Source organism: Drosophila biarmipes, chromosome 3R (genome assembly GCF_025231255.1).
Source record: "Drosophila biarmipes strain raj3 chromosome 3R, RU_DBia_V1.1, whole genome shotgun sequence".
NCBI classification, from domain to species: Eukaryota; Metazoa; Arthropoda; class Insecta; order Diptera; family Drosophilidae; genus Drosophila; species Drosophila biarmipes.
In genome coordinates, this window is record NC_066616.1 from 13,300,981 (window position 1) to 13,322,473 (window position 21,493).

General features: G+C 44.3%; 2 protein-coding genes across 3 annotated transcripts; one reads left to right on the forward strand and one right to left on the reverse strand.

Moving 5' to 3' along the window:
* The first annotated feature begins 7,723 nt into the window (after positions 1 to 7,723).
* Positions 7,724 to 12,186, forward strand: LOC108031997 (elongation of very long chain fatty acids protein AAEL008004). Its single transcript, XM_017105790.3, has 4 exons — positions 7,724 to 7,826; positions 9,847 to 10,025; positions 10,085 to 10,650; positions 11,300 to 12,186. The coding sequence occupies exons 2-4, from the start codon at positions 9,965 to 9,967 to the stop codon at positions 11,558 to 11,560; spliced, it is 888 nt and encodes a 295-aa protein (XP_016961279.1). The 5' UTR covers positions 7,724 to 7,826; positions 9,847 to 9,964; the 3' UTR covers positions 11,561 to 12,186.
* A 1,958-nt stretch (positions 12,187 to 14,144) lies between these two features.
* LOC108032067 (elongation of very long chain fatty acids protein 7) lies at positions 14,145 to 19,756 on the reverse strand. Of its 2 annotated transcripts, none has more exons than XM_017105885.3 (4): positions 19,563 to 19,756; positions 15,935 to 16,012; positions 15,687 to 15,877; positions 14,145 to 15,215 (listed from the first exon to the last, which is right to left on the reverse strand). In XM_017105885.3, exons 2-4 carry the CDS (start codon positions 15,990 to 15,992, stop codon positions 14,496 to 14,498), a joined length of 969 nt encoding a protein of 322 aa, XP_016961374.1. In that variant the 5' UTR covers positions 15,993 to 16,012; positions 19,563 to 19,756; the 3' UTR covers positions 14,145 to 14,495. The 2 variants fall into 2 exon arrangements, with proteins under 2 accessions (XP_016961374.1, XP_050744890.1); XM_050888933.1 differs by lacking the exon at positions 19,563 to 19,756 and adding an exon at positions 16,736 to 17,090.
* Positions 19,757 to 21,493: the final 1,737 nt, after the last annotated feature.

A 21,493-nucleotide genomic window follows, 5' to 3' on the forward strand; every position in this document is an offset into this window, starting at 1 on the left:
GAAGTTTCGTTCAGTTGGCGCCGCACTGCATGCAATTTTTACTGGCTCTGGCTGTATCTGTATCTGTATCCGTGCCTGTGACTGCTCCGCACGTGTGTGCTGGCCCAAACCCCCATTATGTGCGTGTGTGTGCTTGGCCCACTGAGTCGCTTTCGAGTTTTTTCGATTTTTAGCATGTTCCGTTTGGCATTCAACGTTCAACATTCGGCGCAGATGATGCTGCTGCTGCCGGTGGTTGAAGCCACCAGGTGATTTCGACTTTTTATAGGTCAATGCACTGAGATATGGCCGAACCCTGGTGTTTGCCAATGAAAATTTCGTCTGGCTGAGGTATGCAGTCTGCAAAGAATTTGTATTTGCCATCTTGGCTGAAATACGTGATTAATTAGCAGCTCAAACAGGCAATTGGTTAGGTGTCTTTAACAGATAAACACTGATAAGAATTAAATTTAAATAAGAAAAATGTTAAGTTTCTAAGGGAAGGTTTTTATATAATTTATCATCAATATTTCAATTCGATTTTTATTTCAGAATATTCCAATGCCTCATAGGAAGAAGTTACGACATATCATATGCGTAATAAATACCCGTGGAAGCTATGACTATAATTGCAAAAACCTTTTTCAAGGAAGTTGAATTTAAGTTTAAAGTGATGAATGTGTTATTTTTTTAAACAAATAGGAATAATAAGTAAAATTTTATTTTCAATTTACGAGTTTTATGAGTGCGAAGAACATTTCTAAAAAAATAATAAAATAATTCTAGTTTAATGAAACTGTAAATGTAAAATCTATTATTTAAGTGCTGCCCTGTAAAATTGTTAATAGGTATTGTACTAGTACTAAAGTTCATCGGATTATTTAATTAGTTTATTAAAACCCCCATTAAAACCTTTCCATCCCAAGCGATTAATACTAAAACCATGGGGAACCCCACCTGCCATCTCCCATTTCACCCCAAAGCCCCTGTGGCAAATAAACTTCGCAGACGATTGTAATTCGCATAGTTTTATTTTCGTTTTCTATGGGGATAAACGAGTTGTCCACCAGCGAAGCACGTACATTAAACAAGTTTTTAATGGCAACTTTAATGCGAATGTGCCTTACTTTGCGACAGACTAAATTAAAGGCTTGCGCTAGGTTGATTCCTGGACTTCCGGCTTGTCTTCGGGTGACCTCAGGCGATGTTTATTCGAGCGGCGAGTGTTTTTTGTAATTCCCATTCATGCTTACAAGCAGACTAACCTGTTCTCGGCCAATCGGCCCTGGAGGTGGTGATTCGGGGTTGGTTGATGTGGATATGCTAAATATGTTCTCGGCCAGTTGGGGGGTTGGCATCTGGACTATCATCCAGAGGGCTCGATTCCGAGGTGGTAAACGTGTCAAGGTGGCACCGGCAGGTGGCCTCAGATCCATAATCAATCCGCGGATGGAACGTGTGGAGATCCACCGTGATCAAGGCAAAGGCACTGGGCTATGTTTGCCAGTCGTTAAGCCGTGTCAAGTATCGGACGTGCGGCGAAACCTTCATTGAGGTCTTTATTCGAGTATCTTGCCCGTAATTGTGCCATTGAGTATCGCACAGAACCATTTGCGTTTCATTTTTGTGACAAATTAACGCCGAGTAAATTGTTCTTTGAAGTTCAGCCCGGCGGTTCGACCTTTGGCTTGATTATTTTGGCCATGTTTGGGGCCGAAGCCGAAGACGCAGCTGAAGCCGGCAAGGATGACGTTGGCCACTGCCACCGCTAACGGTTGAATGCGGATCGGCCACGCTCGTCTCTCCGTTTTCTCCGGCTCCTAAGCGTGGATGAGCTTGGTAACAGCCCCGCGGCACTTCACGGCCTAGGTCTAGGTTAATCGGAAGTCAAAGAAGTCACAGAAGGCAACGCCGCCAGCCAACCGGACCAAGATTTCGATGATAAATGCATGCTTTGATAGCTCCAGTTTTGTTGTGATTTTGTGCGTCGTTTTTGCAAGTTTCCGTTCCATCAATGTGAGATTTTGCCATTGGCGAAACAGCTTTGTGTTCATCATAATCAATATGTTTTGAATATGTTCATCATGGCAAATGCTAAATGTTTGTCGCTTATTATTCGCCTGATTAATGGCCCTGGTGTTGACAAGAATTCGATATTTTAGCCAGAAAGTTCGTCATCGGTTGATTAAGTAATTAGTTAAGTTTTTGCATTTTCAAAGTTTCTGTAATGCCCCTTTAAATGGCAATGGAACAATCGAAATATAGATTTAAAAAATTACTTACAATAATAATATTAGTCTCTAAAAACGTAGTAAATATTTACAAAATATGTTTACTTTAGGTTAAAGAAATGGAAAGTTTTTAAGATTGGGATTTTTACTGACTAGAAGGTTCTGTATAAAAACAAATAACAATAACAAACCCATTCTGTTTTTCCACTTGTTTTTGTGGAACACCAACCAAAATATTTATCAAGCTGTTATATATGTCTTCTTAACCGTTAAGCAACACATAAAACGCCAAAATGTTTGCTTTATCGATTAGCCAATTGATTACTGAGCATTTCAGTCGCGGAACAATAGAATGAGCATGCAGAAATTGTAATTAGCAAGTGCAGCTATGTAGCAAATAATTAACAATCATAAATTAATTAGCGCTGAATAGAATAAGGTGTGGGTGCTAACACGTCGGACTATGGGCGTTTTTGGAGCGCCTTAGAACGCTCGATCCCGGGCTCGCCGGTTGACCGCTGACCGCCGGCGTTCTCTAATTGATAACGGAATTTTTCGAAAGGCCGGCCGCCGGTCAGCCCCCCGATTATCGGAGCTGTAAATAGTAATTACCAATTAAACTGTTACAGACGCTGACGCCGAGGTAGCCACATTTTTGTGCGGAGTTCGAGTTTCGCAATCGCTGCTAATTATTGGATTGCCAAATCCTTCATGTCAACTCTGTCTGCGAGGGCTTATCTGCAGATCTGGCCACATATAGTACTTAGTCTTAATGGCGTTGCAATTTGGTGCAGAAAAGCGAGCACGCCCTGACCTTGGGACGGCCCGAAAAGAGACAAGAGTTTAATTTAAACAGTCGAGCATATTTATATCACATGTGCAGATGATTTGGGCACTCGGAATTTCAAGCTCAATATACACGCACTTGCGCGACTAAGACTTTTGCCGAGCACACCACTTTTGGCCCTAATTGAATGGGTAAACCCGCAAGTAGCCTGCCCAGATTCAGTTGAGTAATGGCCCAAGAGAATTGGTGGAGTCGAGAAGATGGCACGTTCGATGGTCACGCTCAGTAATATGGTCAGGGGCTGTGAAAGGGGGCTTAAAATAATTTACTTAAAGCTAAACTCTAATAATAACTTTTAAAATTAAAAAAAAATATAAAAATAACATTTAAAGTTAGGTAAAAATTTGGTGCCAATAGGGAACTGCAAAAATAAAGATTTTAAATCGAAACCGAAGACAAGAAAGCAGATTACCATAAAAAGTATTAAATAGTTTATTTTGGGACTAATCCAGTTCCCCAACATAAAGAACCCTTTAGCCCCCTGGATCACACCACTGAACAGGTTTGGAGGCCGAGTGCCGCTAAGGCCGCTAATCAATTGGTCAAACGTGTGCTCAGTTACAGCCAAACCAATCCGGTGAATGAAGAAGATGCTCCCCCATTTCGTAGCCAAAATATGAACTCGACCGGGCAGTTGGCGTTTTATTTTCTGGTTTATGAGGCGAGACGGCGGGCAAATGGTAAAGTTCTCGGCAAACACATGTCGCCGCCGAGTGTTGAACTTGAAAACTCCGCGATACACAATTTTGAATCTAATTAAGAGCGGACCGATCCAAGAATAGATCCCTCGTCACTCAATTAGCAATTAAAAGTTTACTCTGAACTTGACACAGTTGTCGAGCGCAAAAATCACAGACGGTGAATTGCTGCGATACGTTTCGAAAGCTGGCAGAAAATATCAAGACTAGAATTTATAATTATGCATTTAAATGAAAACCGCTCTGCGCCATCGAATCCATTAAGCTTCTTAGGCTTTTCTGCCCCGCCGTCATCTGATCGATCAGGAAACGGAAGTGCGATTTCTTTTTCTCCACATATTAATCTTTTTGTTTTTCCCTCGATTTATCGCTCGAAACGAGTTCCTCCCAAGGGCAAGCCAACGGTAGTTGCTGGTGGATAGTTGGCCAGCTACGACTCCAAAAATTCGATTGATCGGAGGCGGAGAGTTCGCGAGAGGCCCGCTAGTTAGATCTATATATAAATATGTATCTTTGCCACGGCTCCGGTATTTCCGCGCTGGCAAACGAGTTCGATTTGCGCAATTGACTCGGTAACGAGCCACTTTGGATGAGTGGCCATAGAGCATCGACCCTTACAATCCCATCCCAATCAGTGGCGACCTGTCATGTAATCTGTTAATCGGAACTGCTCATTTACCCATTGTTTTCTCGATTGGGTGTCTTCTAATCAAATGCCGTCTTGGGGATAAACGCAAAAATTAGTTTTTGGCTGAGGCTTTAATTAAGTCACGTGTATGCGAATGTATCTCCTATAATAACTAAGTGTTGAAGACATGAATTAAAACTTATTGCTTGAACCTTTCTTTTTTCAGTGACCTTTTTCTTTGAATTTTCAAATAAGTTAAAGTCAAAGAAATAAGAAGTTTCATTAATATTTATTTTATTATTTTTCCTTTATTAATAAAAGGATTCTTAGTCCGTAGGGAAGTTATTTGATCAGTTATTTGTAAAAAGTCATTAGTGGGCATTTTTAATGTTTACCAAAACCAAACCGAATTTGACGTTCGTGATCTCAACTATGAATACGCCATTGCTCTACTACTTGGGGAATTCCAGAAGAAAATGTTTATCCCCTGTTATGATCATTAGGTACATGAATTTGAGTGATTTTGTGAATCGGTCTTCTAAGTTTTTATTTGTTTAACCTAGCAGAGGGTGAAGTAGAAGTAAGTAGACGTTTAAGACGCCATAAAGTGTATTTATCCCATTATAATCCTAATAAAGGATGCGATCTATCCATATATATGACCCTTTTACGCAAGCTAGGACGTCTATATCATATAGCTGCGATAGTTATATTTCATTTTCCTCGAACATAATCGGTATTAAATTAATAAGGAACATTATCCTAATTTCTGCAATTAGTTTTTAGTTTTATAAAAATCCAAATGCTCCAAGCTAGCTGCCTTTTTTGTTTTTTATCATCAGTAGTTATTTACTCAATCTCAAAAATTAAGTCTTTACATTCTAACTATTCCTTTCCTTTTTATTAATTTTAATCAAACTTACTTTTTAACGGCTACGTATTTAAACCTATATTTTTCCAGCAAACTGGCAACTCCCAATTGCCAACGAGCTTTAAGCCAAGCTTTAAAAACTCGAACTCTAGATGCCGCCAGCAGCGTGTGAAAAAGCCAAGCTCGGAACTCAGGCCGGCAGACCGCAAACAACTTTAATGCGGCCAATTAAACATTTAAGAGCCCCATTTGCAATTGCTGTTAACAATCTTACGACCCATACAGTGCTGTAGGCAGTGAAATAAAGTCAGTTATCTGGATTAACTTTGCAGAACTTGTTGGGCCTAGGAAATCGATTCGAAACTGTTTGAAGCCCTTGAAAACTGAAAATTAACAAGATAAATAATTACTTTATAATGTTCTGTCCCATTGCCAATTAAGAACCCCACAAGCAAAAGATTTTGCACATTTGATTGTGGCCCGAGTGACAGTTTTGTCTACGCAATTTGGCGTGAATATACAAACAAATTCGACCATAATTGTTTAACGGTTTGTTGGCCAGTTTGGCTGTTGGCTAAATGTAAATGTTTGCGGAAGGTATTTGCATAACTGGCAGTCCCCCTCGTATACAATGTGTCGAGCTCGATCGCATGAATCGTCTGCAGCGCCGTTGATAATAAACTAACGTCTTTTGCATACCATTACGATCTGCTATGTGGCTGCTGGACAAACAAAAGACGCATGCAAATCGCACATAGCTGCTAAGATGCGATACCGGAAGAGCAGGGCGGCGGCGCACACGGCGTATGATTGATTCCTGGGAGCCGAAGGGATTCACCCGCCACCTCGTCCGGTCGACATTCACCCACATCTTATGCAGTCCAATCGGATTCGAACTGGTTAGGACGCGATACGCATAAGTTAATCGGCAAGTTCAAGTTCAATTCGCCGGTGACACAGTTAGCTTTTCGGTGACCCCAGCCTCAGCCTCCGCTTCGCTTTCAGACTCGGTTTGGAGTCTTGGCCAAAACGTTGCTATTGGTTCGGTTTCATTAGCCAGCAGACTTGACCCGGAAGTGGGCCTCAATCGCAACACTCCGATCTTTGTGGGTCGTTAGAATCGGAATCGGAGCCCTAGGGCCCAAGAATTTGTATGTAAATGGCCAGGTAAATACGCAGTCTCCTTGAACAAACTCTCCGGAACCAAGCGCACAGGCAGGCATTTCTGGCTGTAAATCACTCCATTTATTGCTGTCAATAGCAATGTTTTAGGCTTGTTTTAAACAGTTATGGAGTGGCTTGTAAAATAGTCTCGAGAATTTCGCTGACTGGCCCTTAAAAAGGTCAACGAAATAATTAACCAAGTACGCAATTTCGCTTCGGTTCTAAAGTTCATCGTGGTGGAGATGAAGCGCGAAAAAGTTGTTCAAGTGGGTCAAGGTTGGGCACGCGGTTTTTCGGGGTAGATATAAAAAAATAAGAACCACCAAAGAAGAGAAAACCGAATAGAATGAACACTTCATTCTGGGGCTATGCGAGACCATTTGCTAAGTTTGTTTTCATTCTCTGGCTAATGATGAAAGTGCCCAGGGGAACGGATAAACAAGCGAGAACCGAGAATTCAATGATGACTTGCGGGTGTTTGGAAGGCAGTTAATTGAGGGAAAATGAAAGTATCATTAGGGCAATATATACAAAGAATATTTCCCCATTTGGTTGCAGAATTCTGGTTTCTGTGGTTGTTAGTAAAAAAATGTTCGTCGTATATACTGGTTTGGTTTAACACTTATAAAGTGTTTATGTATAAAACATCGATGTACTCAAATTCTTAAAACATTAGCTGCAAAAAAATTTATTCCACTTAAAAATACAATTTATCTATCATGTGTTTGGGTTTTGTTATTATTTCTTTTCAAAACTTGGAGAGGCCTACTGAAGGCACAACAAGCCGCATCCTCAAAGTTCTGCCGCAACCGCTTTGACCCAATCGATCGAAAGTGACAACTACTGGGGAATATTTTATGATTCTTTTAATTGTACAAAGGCTGCGCGGCCGAATACAAAACGAATTAAAAGCCAGGCGAATTTGGCCAGCAGCAACAAAAAGCCGGCAAGCACGCTCACAATGTCAACATTGTCAACGCCACTGTCATAGGAAAACGAGACCAGGCGATCGTTCGATACACTTGCTTATAGCGCATACGAATCGAATCCACATCCACGGGGCACAAAAGAACATCTCGACCAAAGGCAGAGCTAAAGCCGGAGTCAAAGATGAGATGAGGATGAGCAAGATGCCGAATGGCCGAGACAAAGGTTCGGCTTAAACAAAAACTAAATCTGAATCTCAAACTGAAATAGAAATAGAAACAGATACAGAAACAGAAACAGGCACAGAAACCGAAGCTGGGGCTGAGGCTGAAGCTGAAGCAAAAACAAATCGAAGAGCAGCGGCCAAGAAACAGCAGCGCCAAATCGAACCCTAGTCGAAATTTTTATACATAGCTCCGTACACCTCGGCGGAGCAGTTCAGTGCGCGTACAAGTCTCGTGGGTAGCGGATGCCAGCAAAGGTCTCTCCCTCCTCTACACCACACCAAACTATACTATACTCCAAACCATACTATAATACCTCGCCTCGGCCCCAGAAAAGAAGCAGATGGAACCAGACTGAAAAACAGTTGTCACGGTGTTAGCATTAAGCGTTGTCGCTGTCGTCGCTCAAAATTAAGTGCACGGCAATCGAAGAGATTGCAACAGGTGCCAGAGCTCTTCAGTTGTGTGTGCCAGTGTGTGTCCCTATATCCGAGTGATCAATCAGATCGAAGCGATCGAGAGGAGGAACTGTAGAATTGTGTCTTTGTAACCACGGGCTTCAAGTAGAGTTCCCCAAAGCAGCTACATAAGAAAAGATATAATAGATGGGAGAACTACTATCTATCAAAAGTAACTCCACTTTCAAGCCTGGCTTAAAAGGAAATTCTTTCCGTTTAAGAAAAGTGTCTATAATCCAGACTTTGCTTAACAAGATCATTAGATATTCGCTATCAAGCTATCATAGGATATTCGGAAATCTTTATTAAAGATTGCATCATTGATAAGTTTCTTTTTCGACATCCATTGAATTGTGATCACAACACTATCTCATAGCTCAGATACAAAGAGATGACTTTTCACATTTCGCGTCTTTCTATCCCATAAAAAGTAGAGCTGGCTGAATTAGAACAAGTGCCTCATAAGGTGACTGAAGATCCGCACCTGTCAAGGTCGTTCAACTTTTGCGCCACATTTTAATTTGCCAAAACCAAGCCGCCTTCGGGCTTTCGGCTTCGACAGTTGGGCAATAGGTGACACAATTTTCTATTTGCTCGCTCTAGGCGTGCCCAAGGTCTGCGATCTTCGGCCATTTACCAAATGACTAACCAAGTGGAAATGCCTCCGAAATGACCGGCGATGATCAGCCAGACACGACGGCGTCCAAAGATGCGACAGTTGTAGGGTTTTTCGTAGACCGATTCCCACCCATTTCTGGAATGGCTGGCAAGGTCGCAGCTCCGACTGAAAATTGATAAACTGGAATTTCTTGGCAACAAAAGCGTTTAGCACCTTTTGGCTTATGGCCGCCTTTTGTCACCCCCCGATTTTCTGGCCCCATTCTGCGCCAAATGTTGCGGGCAATATTCAAATGGCCCACAGCCGAGGTGCAGGAAATGACCGGAGAGCCGAGCCAAACCTGTTGACGGCTGATAGCTGGAGTGTTGGCCAACTTGCCCTTCGAAATACCTCCGTTTCACTCATTTATAATTTCAATTTGTTCCTCACACTTCGCACACTCCACGCTGGACCAAGAAGCCGATCAGAATAGCCTCGAAAACGACGAAAGAAATCATAATGCTATTCGATTATTGTGGTCTTAATCGGCCTCTGCCAAGTTCAAGTGTGAGACTTCAAGTCAACGAACGTGATTGTGTGGATTTCAGCATGGCACTCGTGCTCGTTGGCTCTGCGGTTCTCTAATGGTCCTTCGAAGAGCCAGTTCTTCGGGACGATTAATCACCGGGAGTGGAGGAGCACTTCAGTCGGTCTCAGACCCACTTTGCAAGCGGCTTCTGTTAAAATCTCTTACGAGCTGCACAACACACACACAGTTTCCATGGCTTTGGCTTTGGCTTTGGCTTTGGGAGTGGGTCTCAGTCTTATGCGTTCCACACGTGAGGCAGACGGCACCCAATTGCCCGGGCCGTGTGGCAATGGGGCAACCGTATGCGACTGGATGAGGTGGCCACCAATTTGTTGCGGGCTGTTGTGCGCCGCGGTTGTTTAATTCATAATAATGAATATAATTTACTGTTGCTGTTACATGATAATTTCACGGCATTTCACCGCCGCCGTCACACTCGCTATTCTCCCTCGCGTCTGATTATTATTTTAATTTTATTTATATTTCTGGGCTCGGCAACAGCCAAATGCCATGGCTGCGGCTGCGGCTGTGGCTGTGGCTGTGGCTCGAGAATGGCATTACCATAACTTAGCTACGAAACTGGCAAAGATCTTTCGCTCATCCAGACTCCCTTCCGATCTTCCCCCATTCAGATTTCGCAAAACTCGTTCGTTGCGACGCAGGCTTAGCAGATTTTTGAATTTCACACCGAAGCGATCGAAGCTCAATACTCGTGTTTGTGGAAGCAAGAGGCCACTGTAGAGTTTAAAAATGGCAGCCGTCAACGCAACGCAGGTGGACTATTGGAACTTTCTGTTCACAGATCTGGCGGGTGAGTGGGGCTTTTTGCTTGGCAGAACGCAAGAGTGGAATATAACTGGGTAATTGTAGATCCCCGCACCAATGACTGGTTCCTCATCAAGTCGCCGCTGCCCCTGCTGGGCATCCTCGGATTCTACCTCTTCTTCGTGCTGTCCTGGGGACCCCGGTTCATGAAGGACCGCAAGCCCTTCAAGCTGGAACGCACCCTGCTCGTCTACAACTTCTTCCAGGTGGCCCTCAGCGTGTGGATGGTCTACGAGGGCGTGATCATCTGGCAGTACTACAGCTGGAGGTGCCAGCCGGTGGACTGGTCCCGCACGCCCAAGGCCTACCGCGAGGCCCGCGTCGTCTACGTCTACTACCTGGCCAAGATAACCGAGCTGCTGGACACCATCTTCTTCGTGCTGCGCAAGAACGACCGCCAGGTGACCTTCCTGCACGTGTACCACCACACCGTCATGCCCATGATCAGCTGGGGCACCAGCAAGTACTACCCCGGCGGACACGGCACCTTCATCGGCTGGATCAACTCCTTCGTGCACATCATCATGTACTCCTACTACTTCCTCTCCGCCTTCGGACCCCACATGCAGAAGTACCTGTGGTGGAAGAAGCACATCACCAACCTGCAGATGGTGAGTACTGAGTTCCTTGTTGTAGCACTTTGCGGGGTTAGCAAGGGTTAATTTAATAATTACGGCCCTCAATATATGTAGAACAACGTAACAGTTAATAACTGTGTTAAAAGTGCTAAAATGTCTAGAATTATAGTTTAGAGTTCCACCGAAAGGTGATAAATGTGTCTAATTTGCACACATACAACAAGTTAGTAAGAACAGTCACTCTCAATCAGCTAAGGAAGATATTAGTACCGTTTGCGATACCCCTTCCTTCCTAACAGTAATCAAAACGGAAATTGAGAATACATGCTTCTTAATTTCAAGAACGTTTCTTCTCGGATAGGTGACAGACAGATATTACCGTTTGCGACACCACTTCCTTCTGAAGCACTAAACCAAAACGGAAATCAAGAGTACATGCTTCTTAATTTCAAGAACGTTTCTGCTGGATTATATATTATCTTTAGAATACTGCAGGAAAATAATAGGTTAAACACTTCGTTTGGGTGTAAATATTATTAGTTAATTTATTAGTTAACTGTACTAATTATTATATTTACCATGTTGAGAGGGAAAGTTTTCTTCATGAATAACGTTTTATGAGACTTAAAAGACTCCGTTTTGTAGCCACCACTAACCCTGTGACCTCACCACTATCCCCCAGATCCAGTTCTGCTGCGCCTTCATCCACCAGACCCAGCTGCTGTACACGGACTGTGGCTACCCCAGGTGGTCGGTGTGCTTCACCCTGCCCAACGCCGTCTTCTTCTACTTCCTGTTCAACGACTTCTACCAGAAGTCCTACAAGAAGAAGCAGGCGGCCGCCAAGGCGAAGGCTCTGACGGCGGACAACAACAACGATGGCTGTGCCAAGGACCTGAACAAGGCCGTGGAGCTGCAGCAGGAGAAGCAGAAGGCCTTGTAGAGGGGGTCTGCAGAGTCAGCGCCCACACACCCACCCAACCTCACCCACCACCCGCCCGCACCACCCACAATCCCCTTCAATACTCGTACAAAAGCGGGGCAAACACCCGCTGAGAGCCACCCATGTTCTATGTGCAACCTTGTTGACTAATTTCTTAAGTAATCCGCCGCCAAAAAGACGTTAGCACGCAAAGTAAGAAAATAAGAAACGAGACGAATATACAGTCGAGTAGAGCAAATGAGGTTTTCGAGACACAGATACACATATTATGTAAATGTTAATGTAAACGTAAATGTAAATGTTCAAACAGTCGAAATTGCTTTTTGCAGCCATCGTCATCATCGCTCGCTCCGTTTGAAGTTCGCATCTGGCGGACCAAATGAAAGAAGTCGAATGTCTTTCGGCCAAAACTGAACTAAGTTAAGTAAACAGGCAGAAGAAGCGTTAGTTGTGTAAATAAGTGTAGGTACGCATGCGAATGTGTTTTCTTTAGATTTTATATACGTGTGGTATGTAAAGTAGGCATAAAACAAGTGAAAAACTAGCAAATAACAAACCCATAAAATAAACACAACCCATTTTACAAATAAATCTAGAATTTTTCTACAAAAATATCGAGAAAACAATGAGGTGTATTCTTTGGTTGATGGATGGGAATTTGGCAGGTGAAAATATAAAGATACACCTTCCAGTACGATTTTTCCTAGTTGGAGTAATAAATATGAAAATATTACTGGTTTATCTGAAGTGAACACATTTGCAGAAATATTTCCATATACCTTTTTCAGATCTTGAACTTGAACTTGTTATATTTCTGTTTCATAGCATTCCATTTATTTTAAACAAAGCTGTAAATAATGGTCGCAAACTACTTAAATAGGTACTTCTGAAAAATTATATAAATAAATCAGATCCATTTTAACTGATGGAATAATGAGCGCATAAATCGCATGTTGGCCTTGAAAGTATTGCAGAAAAAGCCATTTCCTGTAATCAGCGGTGTTCGCTCAATGTTTATTTATAGAGTCATACCAACTTAATCTTATGTGTCTTGAAGATAGCATTGGGCATCTCCCGAGGAGCAGCCACACCTATTCCCTGGCTAATCTAACCATTCATGATCTTGTTTAACCTCAGATAAATCACTTGAGGAAACCTTTTCTCAAGGAACCGACTTAAATCGAAGCACCAGCTGGTGTATAGAGCCGAATCTTTTCATCCAGCAGCGGAAGCCAAGACATCCGTAAGATGATGGCTGATTTGAATATGAAAGGGCGTGGCTAGAACAACAGGTCTGTGGGGTGATCGGGTGATGGGGTGATGCAGCAGGTCCAGTTCATGAATTTTTACGAGGCTCTGGGAACACGACTTCGCCACTCATTAGAGCTGATTTCGCAGGCACCTTGAGAGGCAGACGAGATACGATTTTGATAAATTCCACAGCCTTTTATTGATCGATCAGTCACAACGGAACCGAAGCGGAAGTGAAAACGCATCTTCAAGTGGGGTTGCGGCCACCGAAGTGCGGATACGGCGCACAGTATTCAATGGAGCCGGTTTGGGGGCTTGACCTTGATCTTGACCACAAACACGGGAAAGAAACAAAGCGAACCTCTGAGCCAAGACTCGGTCTATCATCTGGCCCAACCGGAGCTGATATGCCAATATTATTCCAGTTTTATGGCCTGATCACCATAGATTCTATCAGCCCCGATCCGAGATGGAGCAGAACAGAACCGGAGGAACTTCGGAAAAATTTCCATAATCACGTTTCGAGGCATACTTTCAGGCAGTTGTTGTTTTTCGGCGGGAGAAAAGAGCTTGACCTATGCAAATTCGGCAAAGGCGAGGGCATGTTTATAAATACACGCCTACCTAGATGATACATATCAAACTCTTTTTCAGGCCCTTGAACTCTGACTCCGATGATGATAATCACCAAGCGATTTTTATTCGCAATCTGCATAAATAAAACTGCTACATGTGTGTGAGTCAAGGCGAGGGAAAAAATTGATTAGAAATTCTAATTTGGCAAAGACATTCTCCCAATCGTCGCCAGGGTGTCTAAGCCGGGCAGGAAAACGGGTCGGGGACTTAGTGTTGCATAATCACCCCAGCACGCGTACTAAGATCCACACTGGGAAAAAAAGGGAGGGCGTCAGTAATTAAAAATGTTAAATTTATTCAAATTCTTCAGATCCCAATTATATTTTTAAGAAAGGTTGTTATGCATATTCCAACCAATGTGTTCTGAAATGGGTCGCAGTACTGATAAACTTGTTTGGCCATCTTATTTCTTGGCTGGGACAATTGGCAAATCAGTGGTAAATCGACAGGTATTAATCATGCTTTATGGCCGGCGAATATGCGATGTCTTCCCGATCTGCATATTTTTTTTTAGGGTGGTTGGAGCGCGTGGCCAGGCTGTGCCACCAGTGGTGGTGCCATAAATAATGGCTTCCAAGGGGATCCGGTTTGGTTACCTAACCCGAGAGCCTCGTGCAGAGTAGAAAATCCCAGAACCCCAGAATGCCAAGCCCGAAACCCGAATTTCGCCGGCAAAGAACACAGACACAGCGTTGGCTTTTTATTAAATATACAAAATCAAAGTTTTATTGAATTCTTCTTGTTTCGCGAAGCGATTTACGGCTGCATTTCATTAATAAGCTCTATCACACTAGCTCACTCACACTCAGCTAGAAAAACATTAACACGTACTCAGTCAGACTTGGCCACATTCACTCACTTAGGGTTCTAGCTACTTTTTGGGTTGGAATCGTCGCCTGCCCGGCATATAAACATTATACAAGTTGTTCTCCGCAGACTACTGATAAATGGTAAAGGTAAAGGTAAAGATAAGAGTTACGAACTAAACCCCGCGCTAAGGACGTAATGCTAAATAACTGAAGCCCAATGATACCAGGCGGCACCGCTCTCATTCCAGCTTCATCGGCTTCACGCTGTTGTTGTTCAAGTCGAGGTAGGCCTTGCCGGGCTGTCCGTTCTGCAGGAGGTGCTTGCCGGCGTTCATCGTCTGGGGCATGCAGCCCATTCCGCCGGCGGCCCTCAGGGCGGACTGGGCCAGGCTGCTGCCGGTGGTGCGACTGCCGCCGTCCAGGCTCTTGGCCTTCTTGTAGGTCTTGCGGTAGAAATTGCCGAACAGGTACAGGAAGATGATGGTGTTGCCCACGAAGAAGAAGGTCAGCGTCTTGGGCATGTTGCAGCCCTTGGCGCCCACGGTCAGCATGTAGCCCAGGATGAGGACGAACTGGATCAGCTGGATGCTGGTCATGTACTTCTTCCACCATAGGTACTTCTGGTACTGGGGTCCCATCGCGGCCACCATGTAGTAGAAGTACATGATGATGTGCACGCCGGAGTTGAGGATGCCGATGATCACGCCCTGCTCCCCGGGAGCGTACTTCAGGTAGCCCCAGGAGAAGAGCACCGTGATCGTGTGGTGGTAGACGTGCAGGAAGGACACCTGGTTGTCCTTCTTGCGCAGCACAAAGAACGTCGTGTCCAGCAGGTCGATGATCTTCGAGAAGAAGTAGAACCAGGCGCCGGAGTAGAGGGTCAGGTTCTGCTCCCTGGTGCGGTTGATCTCGCACTTCTTCGACAGGATCGAGGCCATCACGTTGCTCTCTTGGATGGACTGCAAGAAGGGTAGGGAATATTATTATAGTATATATTGTTTTTTATAATATAACTGAATAATAAATGAGGCGGTTGCCTCAGATGTCATCGGAAGCCCATTCAGCGTAGGTTTTTTATGTGCAGTAAAATAAATAAATCACGAGGTGACACTTAAGTGATTTCTGAGGCACCGTTATAAAACTGTTATTTCTAACTTTTAACTGATTTTTAAACGCCTTTTTATAGTTTTATTTAACTTAAATTCCATTTGGACGTTCACGTGCTTGTGATTTGTGAATTGGGAGAGTTCATTCATTGAAAGGCAACGCTACTCCGCAATTTAATAGTCTGACAATTGCCAAATTTTAATTGTATCTTTCGGCTCAAGACCAGAATATTAAAAGTTAACCAAAAATCCAAACCAATCTTGCGCGTGGCTTATTAAAATGAATAATACATTTATCGGGAGCGCTTGGTTTTATGGACTCACCGTGCGGCACATCCAAATGGAGTACAAGACCTGGAAGGCGTTGTAGAAGACCATGATGCGCTTGAGGTCCATGGGCTTGCGGTTCTTCATGTACTCGGGGCCGATCTTGAGCACGAAGGCCAGGTAGACCAGCACCACGGCCACCACGGGGGCGGGGGAGCTCATCAGGAACCAGCTGTCCACCGTCTCATCTGGGGCACAATCGAACATTAGTGTGTAATATATATTTTGGTCATATTTCCACTCACCCACTCCCTTCGAGAGGCCGGAGATGCGCTCCTCGACAATCTTCATGTAGGTCGTCATTCTGGCTCTGCAATTGGCAACTGGAAGAAAAGGTTTACGAGCTTTAGAAATTGTCGGCCAAAATCGAGAATTCAGAGCCCGACGTCCGCACGCCGCGTTGCCAAAATATTGAATGAAAAAAGGTATTCTAAGTCGCGATCGCTTGGAGAAGCTCGGCACGTTTCCTCCAGCTCGGCTCGCCGAGGAGCGTGCTGTGCATCGGAATTTCTGGCGAGGCACGCCAATGATTTATTAATGAAAGGCGCGAAGAAATCGCCTATTGAGTTATCCCCAATCGAGTGATGAATGACGACAGCAAGTCGGGGCACAGAGATTAGCCCTACAGCTAGGCACCTCTCTCGCATCGGCGGCCAAACGAAGATGCCTTCAAGATCTTGGATTCTTGACTAAACCACGACCGCAAGTCAGTGGCTTGGAAACCTGAACAGAGCCGGACTCAAGGCTTCATTTGAATTTCTCGCCTTGGCACTAAAGATTCGACTAACTTTGGCATTCATCTTGGCATCTATCCGGGCACCGGTGTATGTTTTTTATTTTTCAGATACAATCGCCGCAGCACACGGACTTAATGTTCTAGCCAATGGCACCCATGTTCTTGCCTCACATTGTTATTTAAATTGCACGCGGAAAGAGTTTGATTGAAAATGAACCATCAAATGTATTCAATTACAGGGCAGCCAGAACCCGTTTCGTCGGTCATTACATAATGTTTTCGGTGGCTGTTCTCTGCGTTAACCACTGACCTAGCCAACTCGAACCGGAACTCGCTCGGCAGAAGATTCTCGAAGAGATCTATATATACAGATTGGCTTGTATAATTAGCTGCTGGGCTGTGCTAAAAGATATCCAGTTGGGGACGTCGCAGATCCGATCGAAACGAAACTCGAACTTGATTCTTGTTTGTTACTTTGAAGGCAGGGCCTGCTCCGCTATAATGATTCTGCGATGACTGGGGATTTGTTCTCTTCATGGGACTGCAGCCCTCTTCATGGATCACATGGCGTGTAATTGGATGTGGAGAGTCGGGCCGAAGAACAGAGCAAACACCTGCAGCAGCCGCTAATTGGACACACTCGGCGTATGATTGATATGTGCTGACTGCCGCCGATCGACAGCGACTGAGACTGGGTCTCTGTCAGGGTTAAAGCAATCCCAATCGCCATCGCAATCGCCTTCCCATGTCCATACACCCATTGGGTTAGCCTTTCCCAGATTGCTGATTGATTCGTATGCAAGGCACTTGGCTGCGATAGACTGACACTGGAGACAGGAAAAGTGAGCTGGCTGCCGCATCACCCTCACTGTAACGACGATATTCACGATCATCACCGCACATAGTCGACCAAAAATGTGACGCCCATTGAAAGTCAGGCGAGTGTTCCGCTGGCTGCCTTCGCAGCTGCTGACGTTGATCGCCCTGCCCCCCGGGGATTATGGGACGATGGCGTAGGCCCCCTTTTTGGGAAACCCCCAGCACCTTCTGCCACAGATTCGGAGCACCAAAAGGCCACCTCTGCCGGCAGCAGCTCGAAGTCTTCCGCCTTAAATAAATTAAAAATAAACGCAGAAGCAACAGCCACATTCTGCCGCGCACGCATTAAAATTATGTGTATTGTATGCATAATTGATTTTCGCTTTTGCCAATTTCTGTACCCTTTAAGAGCCGGGCTGCCTTGTCAGCACTATCAGAACGACGGAGGCGATACTCGATACTCGGAACTGGGTTTATCCAGCACTCGAACACGGCTCTGCCATAATTTCAAACGTTGTGACTAATTCGAAAAGTATCTAAATACCCAAAAGCGCTGTCCGTCTGTCTCGGTGCGGAAAAGCACCGAAAAAAGCGTTAATTTTTACGATTTTGCCTCTAAAAATAAAAGGTTCGGGTAAAAACAACTTAATTTGCCACTAATTCGAAATCTAATGAAGGCCGGTGGGGCATTAGTCTTTCACATCTGTCTTTATATCTGACTGCGTCTATCTGTATCTGTAGCTGCTGCTGCGATTTAAATGTTATTAATGTGCCACAGGCAAGAGCTGCAAGTTTTGCATGTTTATTTTGCAAGATTGCGCATAGAAGGCAGGGGTGTTCTTGGGGCCATGTCGCCACGTGTCTACACAGGAAACTATACTATGAAAATTTGGCAACATAAATATGCAGCTTATATTTCTTAAGATTGTTTGTTGGTCGTTACAAAATCCCCAAACTAGCTGGCTCCCTGTGCAAACTGCAATCCAATGGGCGGATGTTTTCTATAGATTACACGCCTCGTAGCACGATTTTCACACGCACTCGAGTGTTCGCCGAATGACAGCAATTAGCCATGTGAAATTCCCGAATACATTAACATTAGCCCTTACCCATGGGGCGTCAGAAGTTTGGAGGTGTTGCAGGTGCACGGCAACCCAATGGCTGAGCCCATAAAAAGCAGGGGTTCTAAGTACAGGGTATGTCACCGGGTCGAGAAGCCAGAAAATTGTTTAATTTTCCCCAACGCCGTGCACATTGTTTTCCCGACGTGGCTCGAAGAGTGCAACAGGTTAATCATTTAGTTTTGCCTGTGTCAAGTGCACATGTTTTATGGTTTCATGCTTGCTTAGCGCTGTAAATTAATTTTTTCTGCCAGCCGAGGCATTTACAGAGGAGGCAGCAAATCGCGCCGCGTCAGCCAGCACTTGGCGAACCGCAGAAACGCCACATACACATCCATAACTATAACCCACACGGTGGAAAAAGATATGATCAAATATCTATTATTATCGAAATATTTTTAAAATTCTATTAAAATATTCAATTTTTTTTTATAGATACTGCGATCTAAAAAATGAGTAATACTGGAATTAAAAACAAGATCTTAGTAATGAAACTTCTGTTGTTGAAAATGCTTTATAACGTTATTAGTTTCTATTTATGAAATTTAGAAAACCCCCTAAAATACCATTTTTCCCTGTGCACAGCCAGCCAGAGTTTGTGGCTGGTGACTTTTCGGGCCGACTGACAACCTTTAATTACTTGGCAAATATTTGCGGCGTTAATTGGATTTTTTCCTGGCCCAAACTTCGGAGCGTCTGTGTTTTCGCTAGAAACTGTAACGGATACACAGCCCACGGCCTCTTCGTGGGAACTCGGACTTCTAATTTGTTTGCCTAACCATGAAATGTGGTCATCTTCGCGAGGGGGTGTGCATAATGGCTGGTTGCTGGGTGGCTTGGGAAGGCCCCTCGGCCGGTGCAGCTGCAAATTGAATCGCAATCGATTACAAGTTCAAATCGTTTAGTTTTGGCCGCCTCAATGCTGCAGCCAGAGTCTTGGCCTTGGCTGACTGGCAAAATTGCAGCTCCTCAAGCCAGTTTTCAGCGCTTAATCTATGTACGATGCATTGGGTTAAGGTCGACGAGAAAAATCAGACAGTGGCAGTTGCAGTTGCAGTTGCAGCGGCAGAACTAGCCAGGCTTGGGCTGGCAACGTACGCGGCCAATCCAGTTTCAGCCCACTTTGGCCAAGAACTGCTCTCTAATTTAGGCAACACTTTCACAACCTCCCCCAGTAAATGGATGTCACTTCCGTACCTGTTGGCTCTTAGGCTTTGGGCTCTGGGCTCTGGGCTCTGGGCTCTGGGCTCCCTGCTTCGACGCTCGAACTGGGCTAACACACACACGACGCTCTGCCACACACACACACTGTCGCACGACCGTAGCCTGGGGACTCAGCTTCAGATACGGACTCGAGGCTCGGACTCGACTGCGGCAAACGCCAAGAAGACACTAATATGGAGTTCTACCCGCTCGGCTGTATAAATAAACAAAATGAACGGGCTTCGCGGACCGGCCAACTTTTGACGCCGCCGTCGCCGCCGCGGCGGGCAGCGCAGTCGACGCTCGGCCCGCTCGGCGTATACTTAACCTTTTTTAATACATTTTTGCGTCACTCGGCCGGGTTCGATGCGATGCAAGTCGAAGTCGCGTTAATGGCCAATTCGAGTTGCGCGCTCTTTTCTTTTTTCAGTTTAGCACTAGTAGGTTTTGGTTTCTTTGGTGATTTTTGGCTTTCTGGTGCTAAGGTCAAGTTTGAAGCCATTAAAGCGAATGTCTGTGGCGAGAAAAGAAAGCAAAACTGCCAACGATAGCAGCTACATGCGAGCGGGTTCTCTTGGTTTATTTTGAACAAGTTTATTAACCCTTTCCCGGTTGGCCAAAAAAGCATGCAGATCCTATCGCGAAAAGAGCGGCAAAAAGAAAACGAAAGCAAAGAGGGTAGCAAAAAGGTACACAGAGAAAATTAAGTACATTTAATGATAAATTGAATATGCAAGGTATCTCTAATATATGGGGAAAACTTATTTAACAAAACATACAACATGCAACTTAGTTCATAATCATAAATAAATACTATGCAGCTACAAAAAGCTACTCAGATTTTGCTTTTATGCCACTGAAATTTGTAGGGATGCATTTCCTAGGGAAAATGCCAAAATGGATGGAATAATATACGCCGGGTTTTAAGACTTTAATTATTAAGTGATAATTAGGTTACCTGGATTTTGCGTCATCCCAAATACTTTGTTTTGATGTTGTGATAACAAAAACCCCAGTTTTCATCTTACTCTAATAAATTATTTGTAAACAATTTAAATGGAACACCTCTAAAGTTTAGCAAACAACCTTCCAAAAACAAGTTAAATTTCCCCTTATGTTATATTAAGTAATAATTATTAAAATATTTATGCAGTTTATAATAAAAACTTTCTTAAACCCTCTAATAATGTAAAAACCTCAAATAAAACTATAAAATGGCTGACCGACTTAGCTGATTTTTTTCCGTGCACCCCTTCCTAGCAGCCAAATTGGCTTTAAATAAACCGCTGGACAATTGATTTATTATCGCTGTCACGTCATTGAGACGGACTCAATGGGCAGCACACATACTTGAGGTACGAATGTAGGCGACACGCCCCAACTCTATTACGGGCACTTACTTAACTTACGCAAACAGGGATTTACGGGCGTACTTAACACATTTTTGGGCCGATGGGAAGCGATTAGCCGGCCCACCGATGGGGAATTTCACTCGCTTTCCCAAAGTCCCGAATTGTGTGACCCACTGCTCCACCCACGTGCTAAGTGCCCGGCCAAATATTCAAATATTTGCCGCAGTCGATGCACTGCAGCTGTATTGGTCGCCGCTCTTCCGGGTCTTTAGCATTTCCATTTGAGCCACATGGCGGCGGGCCAAAAGCAACAAGCCGTTTTGCATTTGTTATCGCCGCTCGCCATTCAAGCGGCGCGTATTATCGCCGCTTCTCTTTCGTGATCATGACCCTGAACTTCAGCGCTACTAATATTAATACAGTCGATTAAACCGCTAGCCGGGGTCTGTGCGAAATCTGCTCCTTGGCCGAGTTTCTGACGGCGCTGGTCAGAACGCCGAGAGCTGATTGATGGTATTGGCCCGGATTCGTCAATAGGGCTTCGTCTTTTTGTGCTGTCCCTGAGGAAAGCAA

Coding starts and splice junctions, on each gene's coding strand:
- LOC108031997 (XM_017105790.3), top strand. CDS start 9,965: ATGGCAGCCGTCAACGCAACGCAGGTGGACTATTGGAACTTTCTGTTC. Junction 10,026..10,084: donor TCTGTTCACAGATCTGGCGG/GTGAGTGGGGCT, acceptor GGGTAATTGTAG/ATCCCCGCACCAATGACTGG. Junction 10,651..11,299: donor ACATCACCAACCTGCAGATG/GTGAGTACTGAG, acceptor ACTATCCCCCAG/ATCCAGTTCTGCTGCGCCTT.
- LOC108032067 (XM_017105885.3), bottom strand. CDS start 15,992: ATGACGACCTACATGAAGATTGTCGAGGAGCGCATCTCCGGCCTCTCG. Junction 15,878..15,934: donor CGGCCTCTCGAAGGGAGTGG/GTGAGTGGAAAT, acceptor ATTGTGCCCCAG/ATGAGACGGTGGACAGCTGG. Junction 15,216..15,686: donor CCATTTGGATGTGCCGCACG/GTGAGTCCATAA, acceptor CCCTTCTTGCAG/TCCATCCAAGAGAGCAACGT.